Source organism: Macrobrachium rosenbergii, chromosome 8, assembly GCF_040412425.1.
Source record: "Macrobrachium rosenbergii isolate ZJJX-2024 chromosome 8, ASM4041242v1, whole genome shotgun sequence".
Lineage (NCBI taxonomy): Eukaryota > Metazoa > Arthropoda > Malacostraca > Decapoda > Palaemonidae > Macrobrachium > Macrobrachium rosenbergii.
Window position 1 is genome coordinate 72,511,599 of NC_089748.1, and position 20,108 is coordinate 72,531,706.

At 44.0% G+C, this 20,108-nt stretch overlaps 1 protein-coding gene across 3 annotated transcripts in view; it reads right to left on the bottom strand.

Annotated features, from left to right (window-relative positions):
• The window catches only part of Plap (phospholipase A2 activator protein), a 108,356-nt gene that overhangs the window by 61,493 nt on the left and 26,755 nt on the right, over positions 1 to 20,108 (bottom strand). For all 3 annotated transcript variants that reach the window (XM_067108011.1, XM_067108012.1, XM_067108013.1), the window contains exon 3: positions 2,563 to 2,750. In XM_067108011.1, the coding sequence (XP_066964112.1) occupies positions 2,563 to 2,750 (188 nt within the window). The remainder of the gene's footprint in view (positions 1 to 2,562; positions 2,751 to 20,108) is intronic.

Genomic DNA, 20,108 nt, shown 5'->3' on the forward strand with positions numbered 1-20,108 from the left:
CCATGCTATAAAGAATGTTATCTAAGTATAATCTGAAAGTAAAAGAGCGTTTAGCAACAGTAAGTGGCTGATAAATCATGATTAAAACTGTGGCATAATATTGTTAAAAGTAAAAATAGCTCCATATGAAAAGTTGTCTGAGTGATCTCAGCAGCAGTCGGTAGAAAGGAAACTTTGTTTTTAGCAGACCTTTCATGGCCCTTCTTTTTGGGTGACATCCTATATTCTTGGCCACAATGAATGAGCTAAAAAATGTTATCCGACAACTGCTACAAAGTATGTCTAAAAATAGAATTCCTATCAGGATCACCGATACATTTCATGAAATTTTTATTAATTCAAATACTTGTCCTTGCATTAGTATCATCTCCAAACTCCTGTGTATCTGTTGGGAATTCAGTATTTCCAATAATTTTATTCATCCTTATTCTCACAAAAAATTTTGATTCTTTTCTGATAACAATATACAGAACAGTTGACTATTCAAGATAGAACTACTTTTCCTCCACGGTTCAATTGAATTACACAAATTTGACGAATTTTTCAGCGCAGAATAGATGATATTCAAAGAAAAATAGCTGGCTGTAATCAGCCAATCAGAGGCAACCTTACGTCCAGTCATTCATTTGGCATTCTATGTACATATTTGAACTCTAATGTAGCTAACTGTGTTCAAAAACATTTGAACGGGGCTGGTCAAGGTTATAATATTCAATAACTGAATTTATCCTAATGCAAACCACTGTTAAGAAATTGAATAAGAAAACTACACTTTTATTATAAAGTTTGACAAAATTAACAATATTTTCAGTCGTTGTAGCTACATTATTTATTGTTTCAATGGGAAATCAGAACTAGTTTCAAAAGGTTTAGGAGTTAGGAGAAAAATCATTAACGAAGCTATACATGGTTTGACAGTTCATCGTCTCTACCTTACAAACAACTCCTCCCTCTTCCCGCACCCCCACCCCACCCCCGTACCTCCACCTCTACTTCCTATGTCAGTCTCAAGAGCCAAATGCAAATGTATGATGATATTACGTTATGTAATTTTCCTTTGATACAACGTCTTCTATAATCATAAAAAATCATGTATAAAACCATGAATCACGTTGTAGTTTGTTCGTAAAATTTTTTCTTCATCAGGTCATTTTGTTTCTTTTGAAATAATCAAGTGAATATAAACTAACAAGTAAGGAAATGTCTCCACCAATAAGACTTGCCTTGAAGACAGAGAATTCATTCATATTTTCAACAGTTTCTACTACATAAACAAAAATGGCGTTGCCATTTATCGTGTCTAGTGAACGCAGGGGGTAAAAGGAATCATTTCCCCGGTTGTACCATACAAAACTGGTTATTAATATCTACTGTTTATTATTGAATACAAATACTATAATAATACTGTAATGTGGAAGACATGGTAAGAAAAATTTAAATTTTTCAACTTTGTTTCCTTGCAGAGCTTTTTTCATATGTGCAATTTTGGGTTAAGGAATAATATTGTAAAATATATCATCAAATTTACATGTGGAAGTTCTCAGTTCATTTGTTGATTATAGTACTGAAATTGTAGATCTGCAAATAATCCTATGCCTATCTGTCCGTTTAATCTTCATTTCTCTCATGTGCTGTAGTCCATCATTTCATTACATGTTTTGATAAAGTTTGTATCCCTAGATTAAATATGATTAATGTAATTGTATCAATCAATAAATATAATGCACTCCACATTTACAAGGAATCAATGAATGATATATGACTGCATAATCTCAAGTAGCATACTATATAATTCAGGCTGTGTATTTTGTCTAAAATATTACCATAATCATCTTCCAAATCTTTGTGTGTTTGCAGGGATTAATACAGTCATTATTGGTGCCTAACTAGAAAACAAATTATAAAAATTAATGATGTAAATAGGGGCAATTATGCTTATGGTAAGATTAACATAGCTCAGAAACATTTCAGCTTCTTTAACTTATTCCAAGTGTAACCTTCATAAAACCAGTTTACGTATATACAGTATTTTGTATTACACCCACACCTCATTTCATAATTACAGTATTTCTTTTCATAATATTCCTCACTTCAGATAATCATGAAATATCTACAATCAGAATATTATTTGTACATAGAGCATACATCTGGCTGAAGCAAACAGCAAGGTGACAGGCACAGTAACTGCAAAGTGTCAACAAGATATCAAATGGGAATTCTATACCTGATTTTGCTGCTGGTATTGTATTAGTGTAAAACTTTACATTCTAATATACACTTTTGTACACAACAAACTAACACTTTAATACATAAAGATTCCACTTCACACCGAAACTGACGATATAAAATCTTACTTATACCTGTATGTGTAATTTCAGTCTTTTTGATTTCCAAAACTTATTTAACCTACCCTGTTCAATTTGGTTTTATTTAGTCTTTCACTGAATTTCAACTTAAGAGGACATGTACTGGATATCATTGTTCCCAAATATTTAAAAAATATATATCAGTTGAACTCATTTTAAACTTTATAAAATTAAATAAACCTTCTATAGCTCTTACCTGTATCTGCATGCCCAGTTAATGTATGCACTGGTTGACCACCATTCAAACTGAATACAAGAATAGTGGTATCACGTGACCCTGTGGCAACAAGACCCTCTGGATGACTGCTGTCATTAAGTATGGCACACACGCTTGTCACATAACTTGAATGACCTGAATACAAGTGCTTCTCTTCATATGCTACCCTAGAATTGAAAATTGTCATATTTTTTTAAAGATAATACTATCACACTCAGCCGTTTTGTTAATTACATTGTACTATATGTTTCTAACTATACCTATAGTTAATTCATAATTTATCTAAGTTGGACAAAGTGAATGTGAAATTACAAGTCTGTAGACAACTTAATAATACCAAGCAATAACTACTTATATCTGAGATATAAACCACTGAATTTTCCTGCAAAAATAAAACAATTAACAACCTTAACAATCAAGAAGACTTGTATTCTAGACATTTGTTTTTATATTCTCAATATTACACAGCATAATGCAATTTGCATTTTATTCATGTTTGAGGTCTGACAAATAAATTTTATCTAAGATAAAATACATTTTTCTAAATAAAACCATCAACCTTAATTAGCCTTATTTGCAGTGTTGATTCCACCACTAATTATCTTCTTAAGTCTTAAATGTCAAATATGTACAATAGCCATACCTCCAACCCACTGGTTGGTATATCCTTGGCCAAAAAGTCTGAATGTTTTATTATTACACCCTGACGACCTAAAGATCAATAGTACATCTAATTTCTTAATTCTAAAATGAAGAGGGACAATAATGAAACCCTCTAACTCTTGGCCACAGCCAGAGTAACTACCTTAACTGCTCTTTCATGTAAAAAGACTGTGACAGCAAGAAAGAGGAGACTGAGAAATGGAAATTTGCTCATGACTGATGAGTTGGTATGAATATGAAAAAATTTTCTTTGGTGTTGTAAAAATGATATTTTTATGATAAAATAAAGTTTTGTACATACTTACCCGGCAGATATATACTTAGCTATAGTCTCCGACGTTCCCGACAGAAATTCAAATTTGGGCACACGCGACAGGTAGGTCAGGTGATCTACCATACCACGCCGCTGGGTGGCGGGAATAGGAACCATTCCCGTTTTCATGTCAGATTTTCTCTTCCACCTGTCTCCTGAGGGGAGGCTGGGCGGGCCGTGTCAGATATATCTGCCGGGTAAGTATGTACAAAACTTTATTTTATCATAAAAATATCATTTTGTACATGCAACTTACCCGTCAGATATATACTTAGCTGATTGGCACCCTGGAGGAGGGCAAGAGACAGCTAAGAACTAAAACGGGAAAACAACATATGTTGTAGGAATAAACAAAAACCATGGTTCTTACCTGATTGGGCAGAAGACTTCATGGATACTGTCTATGAGTCTGCATGCCTCAAGAGCTTCAGCGAGGAAGTGACCTAAGACTGACAGCCCTTCTGGATCATATCAATGGGGAAAAACCCACTTACATGACAGAGCCTGTTATGGATCGTGTCAATGGGGATTAACCCACTTACAAGACAGAGCCTCTACCTGAATCATATCAATGGGGGCTATCCTCTTACATGACAGAGCTAGGTAATAAAAATACAAAGGAGCTAACAACCAAACCTGACCACCTGACCAAGCTTCTAACCTTGTTAGTGATAAGAGATGAAAAGAGAGAGAGCCTTTCAACACTCTTTTTCAACCAACCATAAAAACACAACAAACAATTAAAAATAACACTAAATTAAATAGGATTAGCTTCAGCTCCTTGACCCAGCACCGAATCCGTGGATACGTAAGCTCCTAGAGAGAAGCACTTCTCATATGTCACACGAACATCTCTCAAATAATGAGAAGCAAACACTGAGTTACATCTCCAGTATGTAGAGTCCACAATAGACTGGAGGGACCAAGACTTGTGGAAAGCTAGAGAAGTAGCTAATGGCTCTCACCTCATGAGCATTAACTCTTAGGAGCTGAAAATGTTCGTCTTTACATGAAAGATGAGCCTCTTTGATAATATCCTTAATGAAGAAAGCCTGGGCATTCTTGGAAATTGCTCTTGAAGGATCCCTGACAGAGCACCAAAGACTTTCAATGTTACCTCTGAGCTGTTTCTTTCTCTCCAAATAATGTCTAAGACTTCTTACTGGACAGAGTGTGTGTTCTAGCTCCTGTCCTGAAAGATCGGAGAGTCCTTTGACCTCAAAACTCCTAGGCCAAGGTTTTGAAGGGTTCTCATTCTTTGCTAAGAAGAGAGGCTGAAAGGAGCAGATTGCAGAGTCCTTCTTAAAGCCTACAGAACCTTCTAAAGCTTGTAATTCATCACTCTTTTGGCAGAAGCAAGAGCGAAAAGAAACAGCGATTTTCTGGTTAAATCCCTGAAAGAGGCAGATCGTTGAGGAGGCTCAAACTTGTTTGACATTAAGAATTTTAGGACCACGTCCAAATTCCAGCTGGGAGGTCTAGGGGACTTATTTTTAGAAGTTTCAAAAGACCTTATAAGGTCGTGAAAGGTCTTTATTATCCGAGATGTTCAGACCTCTGTGTCTAAAGACTGAAGACAGCATGCTCCTATACCCCTTTATGGTGGAAACACGCCAGGTTGCACTGCTCCCTTAGGTAGAGAAGGAAATCCAGCAATCTCCATTACAGAGGTACTGGAAGAGGACACTTTCTTAGATCCTGCACCATCTCCTAAAGACTTCCCACTTCGACTGGTAGAGGCGCAAGGTGAAGATCTTCTGGCTCTGGCGATAGCCCTCGCAGCCTTGTGCGAAAATCCTTTCGCTCTAACCAGTCCTTCGACAGTCTGAAGGCAGTTAGGTTTTAGAGCGGGAAGATTCTTGTGATATCTGTCGAAGTGGGGCTGTTTGAGAAGATCGCTCCTGAGAGGAGCGACCTGGGAAAGTCTATCATCCATTCCAGTACCTCTGTGAACCAGTCTTGGATGGCCAAAACGGAGCGATCAGGGTGAGCTTGGTGCCCTTGACGACGAAATGAACTTCCTTATTACTTCCCCAATTATCTTGAACGGGGGAAAAGCGTAGCCGTCTAGACCTGTCCCAATCTAGGAGAAGGCCGTCTATTGCTACTGCTCTGGGGGTCCGAGATTGGGAGCAGTAGTTCTCAACCTCTTGTTCCAATGGGTTGCAAAGAGGTCTATATGAGGTCTCCCCCACAGGAACCACAGCCTTTCGCAAACCTCCTGATGAAGGGACCATTCCGTGGGAAGAACTTGGTCTTTCCTGCTGAGCAGATCCGCTCTCACATTCCTTTCTCCCTGAACAAATCTGGTGAGGAGAACGATGTTTCTCTCCCCCGCCCACAACAGAAGGTTCCTTGCTGCAATGTACAGGGAGAAGGAATGCGTCCCTCCTTGCTTCCTGATATAAGCCAGGGCTGTGGTGTTGTCGGAATTGACTAGAACTACTGATCCCTTGACCAGAAGTCTGAATCTGGCAAGAGCCTAGATGAATGGCTACCAGCTCTTTCATGTTGATGTGCCAGGCCCTCTGATCCGTGTCCCAGGTGCCTGACACTTCTTCCGAGCCTAGTGTCGCTCCCAAACCCGACTCCGCGGCGTCTGAGAACAACACTAGGCGAGGGCTCGTGGTTGTAGAGGAATTCCTAGACCCAGCTTCTTTGGGTCTAACCACCACCGGAGATGTTCCTTTACTTGAAATGAGATGTGGAAGGAATCCGACAAGTCTTGGGACTTCCGATCCCAAGATTCTTTCAGGAAGAACTGAGAGGTCTGAGGTGAAGCCTTCCCAGAGAAACGAACTGTTCCAGCGAGGAAATGGTCCCCAGCAGACTCATCCATTCCTCATGAACAACTGTCTTTCTCTAGAAAGTCTGTCACCTTTTGAAGGCAGCGTTCCCTTCTTTCCAGGGAGGAAAAGCTAGAAAACCCCGAGAATCCATCTGAATCCCCAGGTAGACAATTTCCTGCTGAGGAATCATCTGAGACTTCTCGAGGTTTACAAGAAGTCCTAGTGACTGGACCAGGTTTAAAGTCCGAGAAAGGTCCTCCAGACAACGGTTCTTTGAACTGGACCGAATGAGCCAGTCGTCGAGATACAAGGAAATCCCACCCCTCCAAGTGCAACCAGTGAGCTACATTCCTGAGAATGGTCGTGAACACTTGGGGAGCTGTGGAGAGTCCGAAGCACAGAGCCCTGAACTGAAAGGTTCTGCCGTCTACCATGAACCTTAGGAACTTCCTGGAGGAGGGATGGATGGGAACGTGGAAGTAAGCATCCTGAAGGTCCAGGGACACCATCCAATCTCCTTGGACGAAGAGACGACAGAACTGAAGACGTCGTCTCCATAGAGAACTTCTTCTTCTGATTTAAAGAGTTCAGGAGCTCACGCCCAAGACCGGTCTCCACCCTCCCGAGGATTTTGGAACAAGAAAAAGACGGTTGTAAAATCCCGGGGAGTGAAGATCTTGCACGGTTCTATGGCAGCCTTTTCTAGCATTTGTTCAACTGCTAGCAGAAGGGCTTGCCTCCGCGACAGGGATCCTTGTATCTGGCGATAACTCCTCGGAGTTGTTGTCAAAGGGAGGTTTCGAAAAGAAGGGAATGAGGTACCCCTTCCTCAAAACAGATAGGGACCATTCGTCCCGCCCCTTCTGTGCCCAGGCTTGGCGAACTTTAGAAGTCTGGCACCTACTGGAGTCTGGAGGACTTGATTTTCACTTGGACTTCCTGGAAGGGAGTCCTGAAGGCCTAGATCTTCTCTCAGGTCTACGCCTCCTAATAGACCTGGATCCACGAAAGGGCTCCTGAAAAGGGGCCTCTTCTTAGCAATTGGAGCAGCAGGTCTCATCCTCTTCGACGACTGAGCCAGCAGATCCTGAGAAGCCTTCTCAGATAAAGAACGAGACCTCCTTCACAGTCTCTTGTGGGAAAAGATGGCTAGACAAAGGAGCGTACAAGAGGAAGACCTCTGGGAGGAGAGACCGATTTGGAGAGGAAAGAGCTGAATACTGACCTCTTCTTAAGAAGGCCAGTGCCGAACAGGGCAGCGATCTCCATCGAACCGTCCTTCACAGCCTTGTCCAAGCAAGACAAAACACTGCTGAGGTCCTCCATACTGACTGAATCCTCTTCAAGACTCCTCTTGGCTAAGGCCCCAAGAGACCAGTCCATGAAGTTGAAAACTTCCAGCACGCTCTAAAAGGCCCTTGAGGAAATGGTCCAGTTCACAAAGTCCCCAAGAAGCCTTGGCCGAATTAAGGAGAGTCTTCTGGAAGAATCCACCAGCGAAGAAAAAATCTGAGCCAGCAGAAGAGGGGAGAGCTAACCCCATCGGCTCCCTAGTCTCGTACCACATTCCAGCTCTTCCCGAAAGCCTAGAGGGAGGCAAGGAGAAGACAGTCTTGCCTGCATCCTTCTTTGAAGAGAGCCACTCTCCAAACCTTTAAGCGCTTTCTTCATGGAGATCGTAGGACGATCTTAACAAAAGAGGAAGATTTCATGCCTTGGTGCTCGAGAGCATTGAACCAGGAGAAGGAGGAGAAGCAGGCTTGAGGGAATCTCCATACTCCTGAACCAGAAGAGCTGTCAACCTCTTGTAATCGGAAATGGTGATATCCTTAGGGGATTCGTCTCTGATAACGCCTCCAGGCCAGAAGGAGGAGGAGAACGTCTAGAAGTAGAAGGGCACTTTGCCAGAAGAAGAGCGCCTAGAAGGAGAGGAGCCTTTGTCCACTGGAGAACGACGATCCGGAGAAAGCGCCTCGAAGCTGACTGGCGCCTGACAGAAGAAGAAGCTCGAACGGAAGAGGAGCCCTTGCTGGGAGAGGGGCCCCTAACAGACGAAAGGGAGGCTGGAGAGGAACTTTGCGAGGCGAAGAACGGCAGGGCGTTTGACTGTGGAGAAAGTATCTCCAACAGGAGAAGACCGACGATGACGATGGCGCGAGCCTGGGGGAGGCGCTATTCGAGACGGCGAGCGCCGAGGAGAGAAGCGCCTACCAGGAGAGGAGCGCCTACCAGGAGAAGAGCGCCTAACAGGAGAGGGGCGCCTGGAAGGAGAGGAGCGCCTGCCAGGAGAGGAGAGCCTGGACGGAGGAGCGCCTGCAAGGAGAGGAGCGCCTACCAGAGAGGAGAGCCTGAAGGAGAGGAGCGCCTGCTGCTGGAGGGGCGCTTTAACAGGAGAAGAACGCTTCACAGAAGACGACTTGCTGGGAGAAGAGAGTCTCTTGGAGGACTTGATCGGGAAGAGAGGCATCCTTCCTACGAGAGGAGCTCTTTGATAAAGAGCCAGCAAGAGCAGCGAACTGAGCCTGGAGGCCTACCAGGATCTGCTTGGTGGACTCTGAACACCAGAAGAAGAGGAGGAAGATCTTCGAGTTCTCTTCTTAGAAACAGGAGAGCCTTCAGGGAAGCGCTCAGGGCTAGAGTCCAAAGCGTCTCCTCTAGGAGCCTTCCAAGTCCTCTTCAAAGGACGCGACTCCTCAGCCGAACTCCAACCACGCTTAGGAGACGAAGAAGCAGAAGATGAGAAACACTTCTTTAAGATCCCTTTTCTACGGCGATCTAAGGCAGCCTGGGACGCGACAACAGGCTGCCGAAAGGGACGCCTGACCGTTGGGAGCGCTCTTCATCCCCTTGGCGGCTGTCGACATTCCTCCTCCACTGGGTCTGGGAGTTTGGAAGAGGTCTAGGCCTAGGAGCCGATGCGGAGCCGGTCAGACGCCCCTCCACTACACTGGGGACACTGCACAAATCACTATCACTTCTCACTTTCTTTTCCTCCATAGCGCATCTGCAACTGCATCTTGCGGATCGTAGCCTTCATAGCAGCCATCTCCGACGACGAATCCACAGGTTCGATGAAGGGTGAAGGAGCTGAAACAACTGGAGTGACAGGAGAATCTGGAAGAGTGTTAGGTTCTAAATCTACCTCCTGAAAGAGACCTACTAGCGCTTCTAGAAGAAGCCTTCCTAACTCTGTCCTTCTCCAACTTGCGTACACATAAGAGTTCAACGCCTTCCATTCCAGTTCAGTGAGATTCTCACATTCAACACACGTGTTCTCAAAAGAGCATTCATTCTCCCTACACCTCGAACACACAGAATGAGGATCTACCGAAGCTTTCGGTAGTCTCACCTTACAATCAGACCTCACACACACACGAAACACGGTGCAATACTCTGATCAGACATTCTTAAGAAAATACCAAAGCAAATCAAAAACAGTCCACAAAGCGTATGCCAAGCCAAAGATCCAATACGCTACCAAAGGTCAGTCCAAAATAATCCTCAGCAAGCGAAAAATGAAAGTCAAAGCAGAAGGAACCAACAACAGATGTTGCCGAACCAGCGACAGAGAAAATCTGACATGAAAACGGGAATGGTTCCTATTCCCGCCACCCAGCGGCGGGTATGGTAGATCACCTGACCTACCTGTCGCGTGTGCCGCGAAATTTGAATTTCTGTCGGGAACGTCGGAGACTATAGCTAAGTATATATCTGACGGGTAAGTTGCATGTACAAAAACTTAATTTTATTCATCACAATGACATCTATCATAATTAACTTGATCATTATTTAGGTAGGAGGTCAAGAAGGCGAGTCCCACTTTCTACACAGGTTCAATAGGTCTAGCAAAGCCACTAAGGACAGAATAGGTCAGGAACCATGTCCATAGCAATTTGTTGAGGTACTCACTAGAAAAGCCCATAAAATGAGGTAAAAAATTGTACCCTGTGACATTTTAACAGGGTGCAAAGATCAACAAACAATTCAGAAAAGACACAGAAGCTTACAACCAAGACATTCACAATGGATGATGGATGAATACCCCACCCCTTGTTTCCAATTTCTCACAAGTAAAATTAGCAAAGGCACAATGCCCTCTCATACCTGTATTTAGGATGCCCTTGAACTCAACATTCCCTTTGACAAAAGCTGAAGCTAAATAGGTTAATCTCATGAACAGTCACTTAAATCTGGCCAATCTTGTCTGCAGACACCTGTGCATATGCCTAAATAACAGCTTTTCTCGCCCAGAAGGATGTATCCTTGGAGGTGTGATCATGTCCTTATTTATAGCAAAGATTTTGGAGCCATTCACTCTCCAAGTCCTATCCTCTTTAGATAAGATGAAAAGCTCTCACTTGGCAAAGAAGCATCTTGCATAAGGAGAAATAATGGTGGCCTGATAAATGAGGCAGTAGTACGATCTTGACTATTGTTACATGAGCTTTAGTGATGAAGTCAGGAGGAAATGACACACTAATTGAAGACCAACCTGCAAAGGTTACAGCACAACAAAACGCTGTGCATGCACACAGTTAACATGAATGATGACTTTGTGGAAAGATGGGGGGAGCAACTGGACTGCCCTCCTTGGAATTCCTTTCATGCAGTGCTGGAAGAGTCATTTGCAGTCTTTGAATGCAAACAATGACAGCTTCTTCTCAATGCACAGATTTTGGTTCAGTCTGTAGCTAAGAGAAAGGAGGATTGAAAGAACTGACAATCCTAACCTCGGAATCTGAAAGAGAAGCTGTTCCCTTGGAATCTGAAAGAGAAGCTGTTCCCAGAGTTTTTTTCTGGTTGACAAGTTCCTCGGATGGTTAACTAGCAGCTGCTGGAGGTCTACCTACTGGTACTCCTGCTGAGACCACAACAGAGCAACAAGCATCATCTTGGTGCAGTTGGAAGCTCTGAATTATTAGCATCTGTCTCATCCAACTGAACAAAGAGGGTTCTGTCAAGGACTGACATCCCCTCCTCATTTAAAGAATGATCATGGGTAGGAGAAGTCTTATACATATTCATTATGCAATGAGTTGTTTAATGAGTATTACAAATACTCATGAAAATAGAAACGCTAGGGGCACAAAGGAGAAGAAGGCCTATGAGAAGACAGAGAGACTGCATTTGGGAGGACTTGAAAGACAAAGGACTACACAAAAGGAGGACACAAGCTGGAATCACCTCAATAAGGCTCATTAAACACTGACCAAGCTAAGGTTCAAGCTGAGATGAGGAAGTACAAGAAGAATATCTGTCTGAAAAGAAGAATATCTGTCAAGAAGAATATCTGTCTGAAAAGAATATCTGTCTGAAAAGAAGAATATCTGTCTGAAAATCTTAAGACACTTACCTTTCATGAAGCTCATTCCATCCCCAATGACACCAGTAGGAAATGACTCCAAAATGTCCACTCTTTACCCTACCTTGAAGGGATGGTATCATACCAATATATTTAGGAGTGGCTCAAGTGTAAACCAAAACTACATGATCGGACAGAGAGCATTACATGAATGAAATCATCCCTACTGTAATTATCTTGACAAGCATGCCAGACAAAATGCAGAGTCCTATTCCCAAAAACTGGCCCACCCCTGAAATCCAGGATTAGTCTTATGCGATAATACTGCATCTGAGATATTAATAAAACTAGCATATTGATATCTCTCAGGTCCAAACTTTATCAGGTGGTCCACAAAACCACAACAGCTCCCGTTATTGGTTTTGAAGATAATTTTAATGCCATCAATGAGAAGACTGAATGGACAGCTGGGCATGACAGGCTCATGCACTTTGGTCATTCACCAGCAAGTTCATGACTCACTCCTCCCACTCCATCCACAGCCACTGCTCCATTGCACAGTTGCAATGACTGCTGTCATTCAGCAAACAAACAACACAAGCATATATGCTTCATAGCCTTCTAGCAGAGGGCTGCCTTCTGGGCACTCTTCCTGCACTTCTCCTGATCTAAAAATAAGGAAGGTGGGAGAGAAGGTAAACAATGATAGAGGAAAAATGTCCTTTTTATGATAAAATAAAGTTTTATATATACTTACCAAGTACTGTACAGTAATTACATAGCTATAATTTCCTCTTGCACGACAGCTCAACTCAAAAATTCGTGGGTAATGCTTCAAAGTTTGGTACTGGTGACTGGTCCTGCCCACTAACAGGAATACCAGGAACAACTTAACAGCCAACCTCATTCTGTTTATGTCATGTGTCCATCGGAGGGGAGGAAGGAGGGCTCTGATCATGTAATTACTTGGTAAGTATAAATAAAACTTTATTTTATCATAAAAATGTCATTTCAAACATCTAACTGACCTGGTAGTTATATATATAGCTTAAGTCCCTGACGTCACGGCAGAATTTCAAAAACTCGCGGCAATCGCCGATCAGGTAGTCAGGTGATCCACCTGTGCGCCCTCTACCCAGGTAACTGGAACCATTCTACATATTCCTCAGATCTTCCCTGCCACCGCATCGTGACATCGCTGGAATCTCGCTAAGCCTGTGTTTTTTCAGTTGTTTTGGTGAAGTACACTTTGGCTTTGGCTTTCGCCGCTCTTGGATTTGCTTTTGGATTATTCTTAGCCCTTTCAGATACTGATTGGTTTGAACCTTAGCTTGTTTTTTGGATCTCTTTTGGATTTCAACATGTCTGACTCTTCATCGAGTGTAAGAATGTGTGAGAGGGATGTAAGACTAGACTTGCTAAAGCCTCTTTGGATCCCCATTCAATATGCGAAATGTAGAGGTAAGAGTTGTGAATTGGATGATAGATGTGACGAATGTTTGGGTCTGTCTGAAAGAGAATGGTTAGATTACAGTCGCTATGTGAGGAAACTTGAAAGAGACTGGCTCAGAAGAGCCAAGAGTTCTATATCTCACTCTTCAAGGGATAGCCAGGGTTAGATATTTCTTTGCCCCATTCTAAGAATCCAATTGATCCTTCCTCAGTAGCGGTAATTTCTAACCCCTTCTGATACAGGTAATAAAGAACTGACTCTTAAGGATATGATGGCGGCCATTCAAACCCTGGGAAACGGGTAGAATCCCTTGCAGAAGACAGGGAGAAATTATGGTCGGATATGAGAGATCTGAAAGTGCAAATTTCAGTGAAAAGATTAGTGCAAGTGCAGTGGAGGGTGCGGCCACTTTTTCCTGTCGCTCCCTAGTCCTGGACCTCTTAAAAGCTCACCAACCCCTGTGAGAAGGAATGTCGAAAGACGAAGGGAGGCGAGAGGTTTTAGTCCCCGAGCGGTCGCCCTCGAGCGTGCCTGTTGACGCTTCCCAGGACGCCACCTCGCCATAGAAAAGCGAGGTAAAGTTGTGTTCTTCGTCTTTCGGATAACGCAGTCCCAGACAGGGCTGGCGTCTTAAGTCAGAATCAAGACCTCTCAAGAGAAAACTTCCCGCTATTGAAGGACGTCGTAAAGGGACAATTCAGGCTCCAGGGTGTAGCCACTGGAGCAGCCCAGAGCGCTTTCCTTCCAACTCCGAGGGTAGCTCTCCTGCCAAAAGTAGACGTAAACTGGCAGGTCCAATCAGGACGCCTGACAGCAAGAAGGTGGACACATTACTACCCTCTGTACATGCCCCTCCCCTTCCCTCGGATTGGTACTCATCCCCGGAACACTCTCCACAATCCTTACGAGACGTTGAGGAAGAGTTGATGGATGAAGGCGGGCTTCCCGGTCTGTCCCCAGCAGCAGGAAGCTCCACAATTACGCTTGATTAAAGATATGCAACAGAAGCTCTCTTCCCTAGTTCAAGTCTTGCAGCCTGCAGGAAAGAAAGATACAGTTCGTCCTCCGATTGCTGTATGCCACCCGGAAGAAACTTGGGACAGATGTCGCACAGGCGGCCAGTTCTCAAGTGACTTCAGGGATCGGCGGGACAGCGAACATAGAAAGAAGATTTGTCCTACTCAAGAAGTTCCGATCGCTGTACGTCAACCTGAGGAAGCTTTTGACCGATGTCGCACAGGCGGCCAGTTCTCAAGTGACCTCAAGGTTTGGCGGGACAGCGAACGACAGACGTCTGGACACCAGGACACACAAGAAGTTGGACAACAGGGCATCAAGCGTCATGTGGCTGGACGCAAGGACGTTGATCTGCAGGAAGATGGACGCCAAGACACCAGGCGTCAAGGAGTTCGGCGCCAGGACGCCAAGCGTCATGAAACTGGACGCCAAGAAGTTGATTTTTTAGAGGATAGACTCCAAGACGCCAGGCGTCAAGAAATTGGGCTCCAGGACGCCAAGCGTCAAGAGGTTGGGCGCCAAGACGTCAAACGTCATGAGGCTGGACGCCAAGAAGTTGGTCTGTTAGAAGATGGACGCCAAGACACTAGGCGTCAAGAGATTGGGCTCCAGGACGCCAGGCGTCAAGAATTTGGACGCCAGGACGTCAAGCGTCATGAGGCTGTACGCCAGGAAGTTAATCTTTTAGAAGATAGACTCCAAGACACCAGGCGTCAAGAAACTGGACGTCAATGTGCTCTAACAGGACGCCAGGGCGCCAAACGTCAAGATGACGGACGCCAGGACTTCAAGCGTCATGAAACTGAACTCCAATATACAAAGGAGGACGTTGCCGACTCGGTAACAGGGCAGCAGTCGGATGATGTGGAAGACGATCTGCCTCCCTCACCAGACAATCCGGTGGATGACGTATCGGACGAGGAAGAGCGAAAAGACCAACATCCCTCTTCGGACTTGAAGAGACTAATGAAAGTTTCCACGGAACTTTTTCCTGATAACTTCATTCCAGCTACTCCTCGTTCTCCTCCATCGGAATTTACCTTAAGAAAGACGTCGTCGACGAGCTTCTTTACGAAGATGGTTATGTCTCGCTCATCCAAATGAGCTTTAAAATTGATGGAAGTTTGGATGAATACCAAGAAAGATCTGGGCCAGACGGTGTTCTCTTTTCCCAGCCAGACTAGCGTCTAGATCTAGCGTTTGGTACCAGACTGAGAATCTCTTGGCCTGGGAGTTCCCTCTTCTTCCCAGGGGATTTCAAAGTCTAGTAGACGCTTCTCGCCGCACAGCTATGGAGAAGTCAAAGGTGTTTTGGTCCGCGTCAGAAATGGACCACCTTCTCAAAGGAATCTTTAGGGCCTTTGAGGCATTTAATTTTCTTGACTGGACCCTGGGAGCCTTGGGTAAGAAGATGGACACCAGCAAGAATGCAGACACGGAGGATCTTGTACACATAATGGCGTGTATGGATAAGGCTCTCAGAGATGGTGCCAACGAGCTGGCAGCACTTTTCTCTGCAGGGATCTTAAAGAAAAGGGCACATCTTTGCTCTTTTCTTTCCAAAGGAGTAACTACTATTCAGAAATCAGAACTCCTTTATGCTCCTCTTTCTGCTCACCTGTTCCCTCAAGAACTGGTAAAAGAAGTCACATCGGCCTTAGCACAAAAGGCCACGCAGGACTTGATTACGAAACAGCTAGAAAAGTACTGCCAACGAGCCACACACGGAAGAATAGAGGAGAAGCTCCTGTGTCTCAGCCCTTTCGTTTCAGAGCCCTCAGTAGAGGAAGCTCAAGATCTGCTGGTAGAAGATCAACGAAGAGAGGCTCCAGACAAGGAAGAAACAGTCTGATGGGAGTCTCCTTCAGACAGCGGTAGGAGCCAGACTGAACAACTTCTGGCAAGTGTGGGAGAGGAGAGGATTGGACCCATGGTCCATCCAGTTGATCAAAGAGGGGTCCAAGATCCCTTTCTCAGGAAGCCCCTCTAGCATCAAGACCGATAGACCTTTCGGCCAAATACAAGAAGAAAACGAATCGGAGGCTCTGCAACAACAAATATCTCTTCTGTTGCAAAAGAAGGCCATAGAAAGAGTTCAAGACGTTGAATTCCCAGGATTTTACAATCGCTTATTCCTGGTTTCAAGAGCTCGGGGGGGATGGAGACCAGTGCTGGACGTGGAGTGCTCTCAACGTTTTTATTCAAAAAGACGAAGTTTAATGATGGAAACGACGGAATCTGTCCTAGCAGCAGTCAGACAGCACGACTGGATGGTATCATTGGATCTTCAGGATGCGTATTTCCACATCCCTATCCACCCGAGCTCCAAGAAATATCTGAGATTCTTTCACGAGGGAGAAGTGTTCCAGTTTCGAGCTCTTTGTTTCGGCCTAAACACCGCTCCTCAGGTTTTCACGAGGTTGATGAACAATGTAGCGGAATGCTGCACAAGAGGCATCAGAATCTCCTTATACCTAGACGACTGGCTTCTCAGAGCCCCTTCCCACACATGCTGCCTGAAGGATCTTCAGACGACAATTCATTTATCAGAAGAACTGGGCCTACTAATAAACAAAGAAAAATCCCAGCTGATTCCATCCCAAGAGATTCTATACCTTGGGATGAGGATTCAGAGTCAGACTTTTCGGCTTTTCCGTCATTATCAAGGACGGAACAAGCCTCAGAAAAGCTTCAGAGCTTCTAAGGAAACGTGACATACTGGTGAGGGAATGGATGAGTCTGCTGGGGACCCTTTCCTCTCTAGAACAGTTTGTCTCCTTGGGGAGACTGAATCTTAACCGTTGCAGTTCCATCTCAAATCGGAACTGGGACAAGGAAAAAAGAATTGGAGACAATGCATCCCCATCTCGAAACCTGTAAGGCAATATCTAAAATGGTGGAACGACCCCATCAAGCTGCAAGAGGGCCTTTCCCTAAAACAGAGGAACCCAGACCTAGTGTTGTTCTCCGACACATCGGACTCAGGATGGGGAGCGACTCTGGGAATCAACAAAGTCTCGGGCTCCTGGACCAGAGAGCAAGAAACTTGGCATATCAATCAGAAGGAACTAACAGCAATCCTTCTAGCTCTCAAAGAATACGAACATGTAGTAATAAACAAAGTGGTGCAGGTCAACTCCGACAACACAACAGCGCTGGCCTACATCAGCAAACAAGGGGGCACTCACTCCAAGTCTCTATACGAGACAGCAAGAGAGCTTCTTCTCTGGGCGAAGGAGAAGAACGTGAAACTACTAACCCGCTTTATTCAAGGGGAGAGAAATGTAAGAGCAGACATGCTGAGCAGGAAAGATCAAGTCCTGTCCACAGAATGGATGCTACATCAGGACGTCTGCAAGAGCATGTGGTGGATTTGGGGGCGACCGTGCATAGACCTTTTCACCACAGCACAGACAGAGGATAGAGACTTACTGTTCTCCCGTTCCGGATCCCGACGCTGCTTACATAGACGCGTTCCTCATGGACTGGTCCAATTTGGACGTATATGCATTCCCACCTTTCAAAATAATCCACAAGGTACTGCAGAGGTTCGTGTCGCACAAGGGCACCAGAATGACCCTAGTGGCTCCTTACTGGCCGACAAGAGATTGGTTCACAGAGGTACTGGAATGGATAGTGGACACCCCGAGAAAACTTCCGCTAAGAGTAGATCTACTCAAACAACCCCATTTGGAAAGGTATCACCAAAACCTCCAAGAGCTACACATGACTGCCTTCAGACTATCGAAAAACTCACAAGAGCTAGAGGCTTTTCGAAGGAGGCAGCTAGCGCGATCGCAAGAGCAAGGAGGTCTTCCACCATTAAGGTATACCAATCCAAGTGGGAAATTTTTAGAGGATGGTGCAAGAACAACTCTGTATCCTCTTCCAGTACCTCTGTGACTCAGATAGCACACTTCCTTCTTCATCTTAGGAAGAATCTTAAATTTTCAACTTCGATCATTAAAGGGTATAGAAGTATGTTAGCATCGGTCTTTAGACACAGGAACTTAGACCTGTCTAACAACAGGGATCTCCAGGACCTTCTCAGATCCTTCGAAACATCTAAGGAGAGGGTACAAAAATCACCAGCTTGGAACCTAGACGCGGTCCTGAGGTTCCTCACTAGTGATAGATTCGAACCTTTACATAAGACATCCTTAAAAGATCTCACCATGAAAACGCTTTTCCTAGTCAGCCTAGCCACTGCAAAACGAGTAAGTGAGATTCATGCTTTTAGCAAAGCTATAGGTTTTAGACAAGACAAAGCAACCCTGGCCCAAAGAGTTCGAGATTCCGAACCTGACGGATATCACAGGTGAGGAAATAGAAAGAGCTCTGTGCCCAGTAAGAGCTCTAAAATATTATCTAGAAAGGACAAAAGACTTACGAGGGAACTCAGAAGGGCTTTGGTGCTCAGTCAAAAAACCCTCTTTACAAATGTCTAAGAATGCTCTGTCCTTTTTTATCAGACAATTAATAAAAGAAGCTCATTCAGAATGTAGGGAAGCAGACCACAAAATTCTGAAAGTTAAAACACACGAAGTCAGAGCGGTAGCAACCTCTGTAGCTTTTAAACAAAATAGATCCCTCCAGAGTATCTTGGATACGACTTTCCGGAGGAGCAAGTCTGTTTTTGCCTCACACTACCTTAAACAGGTCCAGACTTTATACGAAGACTGCTACACGCTGGGTCCATTTGTAGCTGCAAATTCAGTAGTGGGAGAAAGGGCTACCCCTACAATCTCATAACCCAATACCCTTTTTCTTCCTTGGAACTAAGATGTTGTTTATGGTTGTTTCAAGGCTGGATGCATCCTTCCGCAATCATTAGCAGACAGTTTTTAAATAGTATCCTTTACTTCAGTTCTTTTAGTCAGGTGGTCGTTTGTTCCTTGGTAGCGCCGAACAAGGGTATTAAAAGGAGGTCTAGTCACATAGAGGTTATATAATCGGTTGACAACCCTAGAGATTTTTTCAGCCCCTGGGTGGATCGCTGGATCTCTTAAGGAATGCAGACATAATGAGGCAGGAAAACAATGAAGTCAGCTTCCTTAACAGGTAGGAACCTTTAGTTGGTTTTGCAAATTTTTACTATTTCAATTCCAACGATGTTAGCTGTCTCTGACCCTCCACCAAAGGTGTCAATCAGCTATATATATAACTACCAGGTCAGTTAGATGTTTGCAAATGTTATTTTCACAATAAAATAAATTTTTGAACATACTTACCTGGTAGTTATATATAATTAAATTCCCACCCTCCTCCCCTCTAGAGACTAGGGGCATGGAAGATCTGAGGAATATGTAGAATGGTTCCAGTTACCTGGGTAGAGGGCGCACAGGTGGATCACCTGACTACCCGATCGGCGATTGCCGCGAGTTTTTGAAATTCTGCCGTGATGTCAGGGACTTAAGCTATATATATAACTACCAGGAAAGTATGTTCAAAAATTTATTTTATTATGAAAATAACATTTTTTATATAAGTAACTTACCAAGTAATTACATAGTTGATTCCCACATTGACAAAAGGTGGAATACATGGACATAATCTACTCCAAAACATTAAGACATGTAATGAATTTGAAATAAAAACAGTTGTTAGCACTGAAAACAATACTTGTTGTTCCTTTTTAGTTAAGAGAGCCTGCAGTAGAAAACTGCCTCTGGTTGGTGCCCAACTTAACCTGTTAGCGATGTGACAGTATAGCCAGGAGCATATGCTACTTACGTGGGAGCTTTGCAGCAAAGGAGAAGTCCTCTGGCTAGCAAAGCATAATTGGAAGTTTTGCAGCGAAGGAGTTAACCAAAGGCTAGCAAAAGCTTCAAAAAGTGCCCTTGTCCCTGGGTGCAGTACCACAATAAAAAACCAGGTAACACTGTCACCTGCACTGAAATAAAGACCACAACCCATCCACTGAGTGGTGGGTGCTCCAGGTACATTGTACCCCCAAGTTCTCACAAAACTCGGCACCTTACTACAAGG